The sequence below is a fragment of the Pteronotus mesoamericanus genome, unplaced genomic scaffold, assembly GCF_021234165.1.
Source record: "Pteronotus mesoamericanus isolate MK-2021 breed Mesoamerican mustached bat unplaced genomic scaffold, CSHL_Meso_final contig_73, whole genome shotgun sequence".
In the NCBI taxonomy this organism is placed as follows: domain Eukaryota; kingdom Metazoa; phylum Chordata; class Mammalia; order Chiroptera; family Mormoopidae; genus Pteronotus; species Pteronotus mesoamericanus.
In genome coordinates, this window is record NW_026555245.1 from 11601031 (window position 1) to 11614679 (window position 13649).

At 40.5% G+C, this 13649-nt stretch overlaps 2 protein-coding genes across 2 annotated transcripts in view; one reads left to right on the plus strand and one right to left on the minus strand.

The window, feature by feature from the left end:
- Nucleotides 1-1343: 1343 nt before the first annotated feature.
- Nucleotides 1344-2192, minus strand: LOC129078419 (polyunsaturated fatty acid lipoxygenase ALOX12-like). The gene is given in 1 exon segment (XM_054583261.1): nucleotides 1344-2192. A coding segment is annotated over 1 exon segment (849 nt).
- A 2194-nt stretch (nucleotides 2193-4386) lies between these two features.
- Nucleotides 4387-13649, plus strand: part of CARNMT1 (carnosine N-methyltransferase 1) — a 42047-nt gene continuing 32784 nt past the window's right edge. The window contains exons 1-3 of the mRNA XM_054583016.1: nucleotides 4387-4728; nucleotides 11978-12173; nucleotides 12959-13122. Of these exons, the coding sequence (XP_054438991.1) occupies nucleotides 4460-4728; nucleotides 11978-12173; nucleotides 12959-13122 (629 nt within the window). The 5' untranslated portion in view covers nucleotides 4387-4459. The remainder of the gene's footprint in view (nucleotides 4729-11977; nucleotides 12174-12958; nucleotides 13123-13649) is intronic.

The following is a 13649-nucleotide window of genomic DNA, read 5'->3' on the forward strand; positions in this document are numbered from 1 at the left end:
GCTTTCCTTAATTCCCATTACACCTTACTTTATCAATTCTGTTTAACACTACATCATCTCAATTGTTTAATATATTCCAGTTTTGCTTCCCCACTGTATCATAAGCTTCTTGAAAGCTTGTACCATGAATTTAATTTCTCTTGTGTTCAGAGCACAAGAATTTTTCCCACTTAAGATGCAGATCAACTGATAAATTCTTAGATACTTGCTCAGATAAAGGAGGTGGTTGTGGGTTGTGGGTTCTGGGTTGGTCTGTTTGCATATGAAAGGTTCAGGGGACTTGTTTGATCTCTGTAGGAGTTACCTAGCCCTGGAAGGGTCAGTCTCTCCCTAGTCAGAGAAGCCTCAGATGGTAGAGCATCAAAAATACAGAAAATAAGAAAATACAGTTAATACACTTCTCTATTTCCCACCTGGAATCAAAACAAATTGAGCAATTAGACAAAGGAGAGACAGATAGTGGCCAAAATATCCCCTCTTACTGATAAAACCAATCTTAAAGATTGTATCCTGTGAGAGCCAAATGGGCCTCCTAACTTCATCTAGAATTAGTCAGACTTAATTATTTAGTCATAGGCAGCATTGGACCAAGACTTTTCCAACTGGGAAGGGTTTTGTGGCATAATAAACAGACAAGAAATTGTGTTTACTGCAAGCAAGTTTACTCTCAGGAGGGAAGCAAAAGGTCAGGAATAGAATTGAGCACTTGCAGTTTATTCTCACCAGTCAAATGAGATGCCCTATCTTCTCCAGGCAGAGTGAGTAGAGTAGAGAAAGTCAAGGGGTATTGCTTGACTGAACTCCCTTTTCATGGGTGGAAACGTCAAGAGTGGAAAAGAAATGTTACCTCTTGCCAAAAAAAAAAAAAAAAAAGCCATTGATTTTTCTAGAGATTTTAGAAAGATAGTGAAATTCTGGCACTTCCTTAGACAAGATTCCAGCTTCAAGTTTTACATTTTAAATCCATATTTTCAGCTAATTGATACCAATGAATTAATTGATTTGAGGAATAGTGTGAAGAAATAAAGTGAAGTGTCTGCTTTGGCAGCACATACAGGGTGGGGCAAAAGTAGCTTTACAGTTGTCAGTATGGAATAATACAATAATTAATAATATTACAACATAAAATCTGTTTCATGTACTCATGATTTTTTTTCCCCCACATACCCTAAAATTTTTATTTGGCTTTTTACAGAAAACGTCTGCTGCCCCCCTGGGCTAGTGGGGTGCTGATGTAAAGGATTTAGCTGGGAGAGAAAACAGGGCCCTAGCAGCAGAGACTTAGCAAACCATGATATCCAAGATAGAAATGGCTCCTTTGAGCTCAGATAGTGATGCTGTTCTCATATGTGGCGGGGCTTTAAATATTCGTAGCTTAGGTCAAGTTGCTCATTCCGCGCTGTAATTTCCCTTTCCAGGTTTTCCAAGTTTGTTTGGAATTGCTTTAGTACAGCCTCGGCTGTGGGATCTGAGAAATATTTTCCTTTGTGGTGCCCCAGAAGCACCATGTCTGGCTGGCGGCAACCCAGATGCCATGTGATGGTCATTTGAAAACAGGTCTTTTGGACATCAGGTTGTGAGCCCATCACTGTGGCCATTGTCACATCTTCTGTGGTGGTGGGTGGGGACATTTGCATTGTGCATGGGGCATTAGGAATCCAGGCATACCACTCCAGCTGGCCCTGGCTGATGGCCCCATGCTGAGCAGTGCACATGAAAACACACATGGTAGTGAAATGGCACAGTTGATTTTGGGACTGGAGGGAGACAGGGAAACCTTGGTCCTGGGCCTGGCACGACCCCACCTCAGTGATACCCTGACACCAGGCCTGCAGCTCAGGGTCCCCTCTGACGTCATCATCCCCATGGTAGAAGAGGTGGATAGTCCCCTCCACATACCGGGCAGTGATCTCCCAGAGCCATAAAGCATTGTGGGTAAAGAGGGCACTTGGAATTCACAGCAGGCCTCAGTCAGCCAGATGGTCAGGAGGAGAGAGAGAGCGGTAGGTCAGCTGAGGCGTAGCCCGCCGAAGCAACTGCACATGGCCCCTACCACCTGTGCCCACTGCCTTATCAAATATACCTCCATCCGAGATGAGTTGGCCCCATGCCCAGGTGATGCTCTCCATGGTATAGCGGGTGTGTAGGATCAGGAGCTTGAAAACAGGGTACAGTCCTGGGGGACACCTCATGGTATACTAAAATTGGAATAATACAGAAGGGATTAGCATTGTGTTCCATGTTTTTATTATCCTTTAGATATGAAGGAAAAATAAAAGCTTTCCCAGACAAACAAAAGCTAAGGGAATTTATCACTGCAAGACCTGCATTACAAGAAATGAAGGGAATTCTACATGGAACAAAAAGATAAAAGTATACGAAATTTTGAATAAGATAGATAGAAGCAGGAAATTGCAACTCTGTTTCAAAATAGGGTATTAAACACTTAATTATAACATAAAGGTTAAAGGGGGAAAAAACATTTTTTAAAAAACTCCTTTGTGCTCGAGTCTCTGTGACTGACGGCTCTGGGATTCCAGTGGTGAGTGCTCTCTGTTCCAAACCTCCCTCCTTCAGTTTTATAAAAATAGTGTTGCTAACAGTTAATATTACGAGCATTTTACATAACTTCCAAACACCACTCTCAAAGAAAAATGGGCAGTGGATATAAAATCTGCAAAAAATAGGCAAGGAATTGATCTCTTGTGTCTGGGGAGGGGATATAGGTGGTTAAAGACAGAAGTTAAGAAACTTCACATTTGCAACTCTTTTGACCCTCCTTTTGAATTTTGGACCATGCATTATTACATTAATATTAAAATATATCAATAATTAGACTTTAAAATACAGGGGTGGGCAAAAGCAGGTAAGAACTCTATGCCAAAGTGTGCCTGAGTATAGCAAGTTGACTACAAGAATGTGTAAAGAATGAAGGCCAGCAATTTGAACACTTAAGAGATTGTACTTAAGTGCATTGTGCCATTGTGACATTCTTTTGAGTTAATAAAGCTATTGTCTAATAATCATAATCTTCATGTCTGTTTCCATATGAACTGTAAACTTACTTTTACCCAACTCAATATTATAAAAGTCTTCTGTAAAAATGTAACATTAGCCCTAGCTGGAATGGCTCCCTGGATTGAGTGCGGGCCCGCAGACCAACGGGGTTGCCCGTTGGATTCCCAGTCAGGGCACATGCCTGGGTTGCGGGCCAGGTCCCCAGTAGGGGGCACGCAAGAGGCAACCACACATTGATGTTTCTTTCTCCCTCCCTTCTCCTCTCTCTAAAAATAAATAAGTAAAATCTTTAAAAAATATATAACATTAGCAAAGAAAGCCACACTAGTAACATTGCCATAATTTCAATTATTAATTGAAATGATGAAAATAATAATTCACTTCATTTTCAATATGATTACATCTTTTAAACAAAATTTGTGGTCCCCGGGCATGTTTCAGTTGTCTGCATAAAACAATCTTTTCCTTTCACTATTATTTTGAAAGACTGATTTGCTGGGTGGTAGATTAAATTAAATGGAGTAAGTTCTTTCCAAAAATAACATCAAATGCAGGTAAGGCAGCTGTTTTAGCTATTAGCCCAGAGAGAAATGGGTGGGGGGTAGGGAGAGGGAACGAGGTCTGGCATGGTTAAGGGCCACCATTAGATGCTAGTGCTGCGCCAATGATGACGCATTAGGGCCCTTGTGCACTTTGGTGATCTTTCAAAGGCAAGTGCCCGGTAAGTGTGTAAGTGCCTGTGAAAAATCCTCATCAGGCCCTGACTGGTGATGGCAGCAGATGAGGAAAATGCAGGGACCTTACTCTATCCAGTACTTTCTTGCCTCTCGCCCCATTTCTTTCTGGGCTAATTGCTAAAACAGCTGCTGTTCTTAGGAAATAGCTTATTCCATTCAATTTAATCTTAGGAAATGAAACTAAAAGTAGGGTGAATGCAAGATTTTCCTTCTAAACTTTGTGAAATAAAAATTTCGAATAAGTTCCTCAAAGCTTAACTTTTTTTTCCTGCTTTTCTCCTCTCTCAGTACTTTAGTTGCCTGTTCCACAATCCAGCACTTCCAAGCTCTTGAACCTCACCCACGAGGCCATCCGCAGGTGTTGAGCCAGCAACCACAGGGAACTCCCCCATCGCTCCTCCCACCAGGCCTTTTCCCCCCGCCCTCTGTACGTGTCGTCGTGACGTCAGCGCGCCATCGCGAAAGGTCTGCAGCAAATGAGCTCTGGCGGCCGCGGCGCTCCGTCGTACCCTCGCAAGGGCATGCGCGCTAGGTCTGGGTGCTGAGAAGACCCTGCGGAGCTCCGCGCGGATGGAGGCCTGAGGGCGGCGGAGGCGGAGCGCGCCGCGAGCTGGGGGCGTGTCTAGGGGGAAAGCCGAACAGCCGCCACCACGCTTTCAGTCGCGGCAAGACGCAAGCGAGCCAGGCTGAGGGCCGTGGCAGCTATGCAGCGACGGCGGCGCCCTTCGCCGCCCGCTTCTCAGCTGCCAGAGGACTGTGGGGGAGGTGGCGGCGGCCGCGGGGGCCGCGGCGTCCACGGCGTGAGCGAGGAGGTGGAAGTGCAGTTCTCCGCCGGGCGTTTGGGCTCGGTCGCGGTGGATTCGGCGGCGGCGGCAGCGGCGGCGGTGGTAGCCGCGCGCAGCACGGAGGAGGAGGAGGAGAGGCTCGAGCGCGAGCACTTTTGGAAGATCATTAATGCTTTTCGCTACTACGGGTAAGGAGCCCGTGGTGGACTCCAGCTCAGCCCTTCGGGGCGTCGGCGGCTTGCGGCGACGGAACGGGGGCGCCCCCTGCTCTCGCTCCCTGGCCGCCACGCCTCCGGGACTCCCCGACCGGGCCGCCTGAGCTGACCTCGGGGTCCCCGAGTCACCTCGCACCACAATAGCTCCTCTTGGTCCTGCCCACCCGCGTGTCTGCCGCGCCGTCTGCTGCTCAGTCTCTTGTCTTCTGACCTCAGGATTCAGATTAGGTCTCTTGCTTTCCCTCCCTTGTTAAAGGTTTGGCTTTGAGGCCGATGGCGGGGGGGGGGGGGGGTGTGACCGGAAAATGCTGTGACAATTTTTCAGACAGAAGGTGATGGTGGTAAAATTGTTCACTTCTGGGCGTGATTTGTGTTGTCGATGGTCTCCAAACTAAATTGACTGAGAGCCTAAGTTCACCTCCACGTGGGATGCGGCGGGACGTATTTTCCCAAACTGGTGCCCATTCTTGTGAGAATAGCCTAAGATTTCCAACCCACCCCCAACGGTGCTGTGAAAGTACAGCACGTTTGTGCTGAGCTAGTGAGTGGTGCGACTGATTGTCTATCTGGTGGGTGAAGTTAAGGTTGGAGATGGTCCGGATGTTTTAACAATTGCTAATTACGGAGGGACGTGAGCGGAGGCATAGTAAGAGCCACCATTGTGATCTTTCATTTTGCAAATATGGATCCGAATTCTCACTGTGAACCTGGCACAATGGTAGGACTTTTAAACTTTCTAAATTCTACTTTTCTTCTAGAGAGATGTTAAAAGCTTAGCCACAACATTTTAATTCCAAAATATGAAGGGGACTTAATTCAACTGGGTTTTCAGGTAAAGATAGTATTTTATTCGTGCTAAGAGATGAATCCACCGTGGAACATGTTCTGAGTCTGCACTTATAATCAGACATGACTTCCCACGCAAGAAGAATTGTTCCCCTAGATGGGCTTCTGTTGTGCTTTATGCAGACTTTTTTTTTTTTTTAAATATTGCTCGACTATGACCTCCTCAAGGGCAGGAACTGAGCCTCATTTATTTTTATGTCACCAATGTTTGCTGTAGGTTATTGAAGCTCTATTTTTAACAAATAAGATAGGTAGTGGCAAAGAAATACATTTGTTATTCCCAAATAGTCTTATCAGTTTGTGACCAGTTGGTGAACTAGTTTGTTACTATTCTGAGTTTAGAAACTTGCTTAATAAAAGCTTAAAGTTATTTAGAATCTGATTACATTTGCAGCATGAATTTTTGAAGTTCAAAGACCTTAATGAAGTAATTTGCCAATTAGGAACCATGGACTGTGTTACTCATGGAGCCCGAAAGAAAATTAATAGCGTGGGGACTTTAGTGTCAAAAAGGAAGGCAGGCAGACAACTGGAGAATTGGATTTGATGTAAGTATTGCGCCTCACAGAACCATACAAGGCAGGGGAAGCAGGTGACATTAGGTAGGTAAGAGTGGTAGATGGAGAAAAGTCTGGTGCATTTTATTGTTGAAAAATGTAGAAAGAATATTGGGAAATATCTTGGGAATATAATGGACATAATTAATTAAAATGTGTGTAGACCCAGTTGTAAAATATTAGGACTAATTTAGAACTGGTATTTATGATTAGGCATCAGATGGACCTCTTTGGTATGGGGGTAGAGGGACTTGGCCCTCAATCTAGGACCCAAGTGAGGCAGTGTATAAAAGCGCAATTGTATGCATGTTCTAGTGGTTGTGATCCAGTTTCCTGTACTCTAGTCCCTCTTCTTTACCAGTTTAATGTGGTAGTGAGGAGAATTTCATTTTTTTAAAAACAATCCTTTTTATTTGCATGTACTCTCTGATGAAGCACTTTAAATCTCTAAACTGAAAGTAGTTTATGATTTAAAATACACTTTTTAAAATATCACTTAAAGGATTAGGGTTATGGAAAGCATTATGTAGCAAAAAACACTGGACTGTTATATTACATTTTATGACCTAGACCTGCAGTGTCCAATATCTTGGCCGCTAATCACATCTGGCTAAATTAAAGCTTAATTAAAACTTAACAAAATTAAAAATTCATTTCCTCAGCCTCTGCAGCCACAGAATTTGGTTTTATTGCTAAATGTCTCTTAGTCAATATACAGGAGATTTAGATTAAAGTCATGGGGCAAGAAATGTCTTTTGATTAATGTTTTTTCTTTCCGGTGGCTTCTAACGTGCTTTCTACAGGTTTTGCTTAGATGACATGTTCTGATTAAGGTAAAGACGATTATAGCATTGTAATGAATAGCAAAACATGTCATTAACCTTAAAATACCACTCTTGTTATGAATGAAGATACCTCGTCATGTAGAAAACACTACAGTTGAAAAATCAAAGATCTTGTCAGAATTGTTTTACTTTTAGAAATAGCAGTTAGGTGAGATTTTAAAAATTGAGATGTAGAGCTCATTTTTACAGGCAATGGGGTAAGCATAGAAAGAGAGGATTAAGTTGTCCAGTCCTGCACAACCAAATCGTGCTAGTGTCTGGCCTGAAATCCAAAATCATTTACCAAAATTTTACCCTGCATTAGTAAACAGTGATACTGGTATGACAGTTTTTACCTTGGGTCTTTAATAAAGTATTTTAAATGGACTAAGGCAAACAATCCTTCTGAAAAAGTATGCTTTCCTGTTTGGAATTCTAGAGTAGTTAAACATGTGCTGAGGGATGGGTCAGTGACCTTGGCCCTTGGTTCAGATCCAGCATCGCACCTACTGTGATGAAAGCTGACTGAGTCAAGTGCTCTAAACCAGCCGTCTAGAGAGAGAGCTGGAAGTAGAGATACCCTTAAGGGAAGATGGCTGCTGACTATTTTGTCTCCATAGCCTCCAGAAGATGCGGTCTCATTATGCTGAGTTCAGAACCAAGGAGAGTTGGAACGTTGTAAAACAGTCCTTTAAAGCTGGGTAGACAAACTGTTTTTTGAAGAGCCAGGCAATGAATATTTTAGGCTCTCAGGGCTAGGTGGTCTCTGCCCTTATTGTGGAAGTAACAGCCATAGGCATTAAGTGAACGAGTGGGCATGGCTGTGTTCTAGTAAAACCCTTTTTATGAAAACAGACCAAGTACTCCCCAAGGGGTGGGAGTAGGGGTCATAGTTTGCCACCCTTGTCTTAAAGCACATAGTTGTCAGTCAAAGAGAGCTTAGAAGCTTTGGCTAGAAATAAATGATAAAGACTTATTCAAGAGTCTTAGGGTTTGCAAACTGGAATCACAACTAGACAGAAACTCAGATGTGTTTCAAAGAAGGAAAATAGTTAGGAATTCTTGCAGTACAATGTGCATTCTTGAGAATAATCAGTCCTGTATTCTTAGCACTAGAACTGGTCCAGGATGCTTATCAGTTGGATGTTACATAGTCTGCATTATGGAAGCTAGGGGATCTGGATATATGAGTCCTTAGAGGGGGATTAGGAGGTTCTTTGGAGGTCTCATGTATATCCAGGCACTATCACAGAACTGGGAAATTCAAAAATTTAAGTTCCCAGGTGAATTAAAACAAGAATAAAGTCATTTCCTTATACCTTGGCCTAATTTATTGTAGTAATTTAGTGGCTTGACTCTAGTGACTTCATTTTATTTCTTCACTCTGTTTCTAATAATGTAAGCATTTCCAGAATAGTGAATGCATCCCAAATTACAATAGTAGAGTAAGGATTGGACTCTTCTCAACTTTGATAAGATCTCACTTCAAGAGAGTCATTGTGTCTGTATGTTATGAATAGCTTGGCATACCATTAAGTAACCAAGGGCTAAGGGATATGCTACATCTCATCCTGCTCTGTGTAGTTATATCACTTCTGTAGCCGGATTTGGCAGCAGTCCGGAACTTAACTCCCCTGCTATCATGGAAATAACTAATCTTCATGGAGAAGATTATTGATTGCTTTTTACGTATGCTGAAATATGGAGGTTAAATAGTGACAAAAATGAGACTTGTATTTTAGAAGAATTCATCTGTTGGGGAGGTTAGGTTGGGGACAGCATTCCAAGGTAGCAGACCTATCAGTAATCTTTGGGAGACATAATGAGAGCCTGAGGCACAGCACTGGGCAGGGGGCAGGGGGGCTGTAATTTGCAGATAGTTTTATGAAGTAGACTCAAAGGACCTTGGGCTTACTGATCATGTGGGCTATGAGAACAGGCATTTTAGGATGATTTGTTAATTTCTGACTAGAGTGGATACATGTTGTTCCATTCATCGATACCAGGCATACAGGAAGAAGTTCAAGGTGTTTTTTGGTGGGACATGTGCTAAATTCAGTTTGGCTATGTTGAGTTCTGAGGTATCGCGAGAGAGTGATTGTGGGGCATCATCCAGTGCCCAGGAGTACTGGAAATGAAGTATTAAAAGACTGTTTAACCTGTTGACAGTAAATTGTAAATGCTGCAACTCTACTCTTTGCCTAGCATACTATGGCCACTTTAAATAGTTTCTTTGGTGTCATACTCTACTGCTAGGAATGTAAATTGCTACAGTCTTTCTGGAAATCAGTTTGTATCAAGAGATTTAAAATTTCTATTGTTTCTGACATGGTAATTCTTTGGGGAGCTTGTGGTATTTCCCCCCCAAAATATAGACAGATTTGACCTAAAAAAAATTCATCATACAGACATTTGAAAGTATCTAGATGCCCGGTGTTTTGGAAATAGCTAAGATGAACTGATGAATAGTCATTTGCCATCGTCATTTAAGAACTTTTTTCCTGACCTGGGAAGATTCCTCTAATAAGGATGAAAAATTATAAGTGCTTCTGAAACATTAATGTGCATATGGATCATTTGGAGATCTTGTTAAAAGGTGGATTGCATTCAGGAGGTCTTGGGTAGGGCCTGAGATTCTCCATTCCTAACCACTTCCAAGTGATCCGCTGTTCTTAGTACTACCACATTTTTTAAAAATGCAGAGGAGGACAAGTAAAAAATGGAAACAACTGTAATAGAATAACAGTAAAAAATGATTTAAAAAAACATTTTATTTATGGTTAGAGGGGAAAGGAGGGAGGGAGAGGGAGAGAGGAGAAAAACATTGATGTGTGAGAGAAGCAGATTGATTGCCCCTCCCATGTGCCCTGACCAGGGACCAGCCAGCAGCCCAGGCATGTGTCCTGACTAGGAATCCAACAAATGACCTTCCAGCAACCCATCACTTTGCAGGATGATGCCAAACCAACTGAGCCACACTGGTTAGGGCTGTACTGCCACATTTTTACTAGAAAGGTGCCAAATGACTTTGTTTTTAACAACAAAAGAGAGAACTATGTATGCCAAAAAGTTAGAAGTAGTTGCCTCTAAAAGAGGGATTATAATATTAATTTAAAGAGTACTTTTACTTTTCTGCAATCTTCATATTTTCATTGTGAACATAGTAGTTTTGTAAATTAGATATGCCTACTATATTTGAGCACTTGGTATGTTTTCAGGCACTGGGCTAAGTGTATTGTGTGCATTATTTTGTTACATTTTCAGTGAAACCCCATAGATAGGCAGAGGAGTGTAAGGGTACCTACCTCGTGGGATTTCATGTCTCAATACATGATAGCTTCTTTAATCATCATCATCATTTTATATTTTTGTATATGAGACAGTTGAGGCACAGGTAAAGGAAGTAACTTGCCAAGGGTCCCATAGCAAATAGGTGGCATAACCTGGATGTCAGTGCAGATCTGTTTGATTCAAGAGCTCACTGTTATACTGTCTCAAGGGGTGGGGAGTGGGGGGCCAAAAAGCAAACATCAGCGCAGCCAGTCAGTGCCAACTTGATCTTTTTACATTGCTTCCAACTGCCCCTGCCCCCACCCCCTGAATTCCACTGCACCCAGGCTTCTAAAAACATGTCCAGGTTTTTGCTTAACTTTTGTCGGGAGCTTATTCAAAACTTCTTTAAATACTGATGTTTTATTTTTAATTTGTATATGTAAAATGTAAAGAATGATGAACCTCCCGCCCAGCTTTTAAAAAGAACATTATCCTATCCCTTTCCCCTCAAAAACATTACTTTCCTGAATTTTTGTTTCCTTGCTTTCCTGGTAATTTTTCTATAAATGTTCAGTTCCTACAATATATTGTTTATTTTTATATAAAATGGAATTACATATTTTTTCTATAACTTGATATTTCAACAATTATTTATGTTCCCAAGTTTTATCCATATTGTGTGTAGCTATAATTTATTAATTCAACTGCATTTCATTTATAACTATACTGTGCTTTCTTTGTTCATTCTACTGGTGATGGACCTTTGGGTTGTTTCCAGATTTTTTGTTTGTTATTTCTAACAGGGCTGTGATGAAGATTGTTCATGTTTCATGGTGACCATTTGCAGGACTTTTTTGAGTATGTGTCTAGGAGTATAATTGATAGGCCATTGGGAATATGCATATTAAGCTTTATTAGGTAATGCTAAATTATTTTCCAAAGTAGTTGTACTAATTTATGTACCCACCATCAATCAGTATAAACCTATCCTAATTATTCCACATTTTTACCAACATTTCAGATAAACAGGCTTTAAAATTTTGCCCATTTGGGTAAAGTAAAATGGCATTTCATTGTGGGTATTAATATTCAAGTTTAAAAATATGTTCTTTCCAAATTTTATAAATAGGTAGTCCCCAACATAAACTTCAGAGTTATTTGGAAACTTTTAGAATGCCAGGTGTGAATATTGTCATGTAAAAATGCAATAGAATTTCAGTTCTTAATTTGTTTACTACTTTTATAGTACATAAGATCTTATGATATTTTAAAAATTCAACTTGGTTGACTCTTAGTTAATTTCAAAACACATTTTGTATCAGTTCTAAAGTAATTTCAGAGCAGCATTCTGTTACTTGATGGAGACATCTAAAGCATTCAGCTAGTTATGCTGAAAATTTTAAGTTTAGAAATTAAAGTCATGAAAATAAACTTACTGTACACTAACCCTCTTAATCCCCCCGCCCCCCCGTTGGTGCAGATGTTTACTTTTACTAATTGTAAACAATTTGTATTTTGTTTGGCTGCTTAGAGAGTTTCTTCTAAGGTGAAGATGTACAGAACTTTCTAGGTGGATGTCCTTTAAGAAACCAAAAGATTGTAAATGACAGGACAGCATCCATCATTGTAAGGGAATAATTGTACAGAAAGACAATCTTAAAATAAGATTGGTCTCCGTTGAGAATTCTTTTGCCATTTTAAAAAACACCTTTTATGTTTTAGCACCAGTATGCATGAGCGAGTGAACCGAACAGAAAGACAATTTCGATCACTTCCAGCTAATCAACAGAAACTACTTCCTCAGTTTCTTCTTCACTTGGACAAGATCCGGAAATGCATTGATCATAATCAAGAAATACTCCTGACCATTGTGAATGATTGCATACATATGTTTGAAAATAAAGAATATGGAGAAAATGTATGTGAAATTTGTTCCATTTTTCATTTTAGAGTTTACTCTCAATATTTTGTGGTCTTTCTGGATTTCATTTTTATAATTTTGCACAGGTCATTTGCTCTACTCAGACTATTTTCACTTGTATATTCAGTCATTTGATCAGGCTTAGTAGAACACTATGACAGAAACTGGATTTGTTCACTGATTTTTTTTCTTTAAATACTAAGATAATTGTTGGCATTTTGATAAATTTTAACATAGTGTTCTGGCATATAGAGTTAACAATGTAATTTTTATGAATGTCCCTTACTAACCTCATTGTTTCTAGCATCTTGTATCCATTGATAGTCATCTTTTAAGAAATTTTTTTCACTTATAAATCTCAAGGGACTGGCAGTAATAGAAACTGAAGTCCTCTTTTTGTATCCACAGGATAGGTACAGTTGGACCACTCCACTGTAAGCCTCTCCATGCGTCCCCAGCAATGACTTGGAGGGACTTTTCTTCTTTCTCTCTTAGAGAATGTTTGGTTTCCATAGCAGCCCAGTGCTGGTCCTCTCCTGTGTAAAGACTGCTTAATTATATGGTGGTTTCATGATTAATGGACCATAATCTATTGAGGGTAAAAGTGAGACCACCAAACTTTTCATTTAGGATCTCAAGCTGCACTCAAAACCCGTTGAGGTGAGAGGCCAGTGATTTATCCCCTAATCGCTCTATATAGTCCCTTAGTAGCATGTCTGTTTAACCATATTCAAGATTGATTACTTTTCTCAAAAACTAATTGATTTCTTTTTTTTAAACAGGGGAATGGAAAGATTATGCCAGCATCTACATTTGACATGGATAAGTTGAAATCCACACTGAAACAGTTTGTGCGAGACTGGTGTGAAACTGGGAAAGCAGAAAGGGATGCCTGTTACCAGCCAATCATTAAAGAAATTTTAAAAAATTTTCCAAAAGAGAGATGGTAAATAGTATCTTGTTTTTAACCAATTTCTTTAAGATATGTAAGCACTGAGTTTCTCTATGAAGCATTTTGGTCTTGATTAATTTTTATAGTTACTGGGTGCCTGTTATTTTTTTTCCATGTGTGGGCGTGTGATGGTGTATTTGTTCTTGGATGCTTTATGTTCTTAGATGCTTTGCAGTTAATGTGAATAGTTATTGCTCTAGCACATATGGGAAATTAGAAATTAAATAATGAGAGGGTTAGATCGAATGTTCATTGTCAGTGATATCTTTATAATTTGCTTCATGACAGAACAAAAAGCTGCAAAAAACTTAATTTTCCTTGTTATGACATACCTGTAGGCAAATGAGGGGTTGATAACTTAGAGCAGAGATTCTTCACTTTTTTTATGTCATGAAAACCTTGAACAGCCTGAAACCCATGAGAATGACATCTATAAATGTTTAAGATAGCCCTGGTCCGTGTGGCTCAGTTGGTTGGAGATCACCGGTTCACTGCCAGCCAGGGCATATACCAGGGTAGCA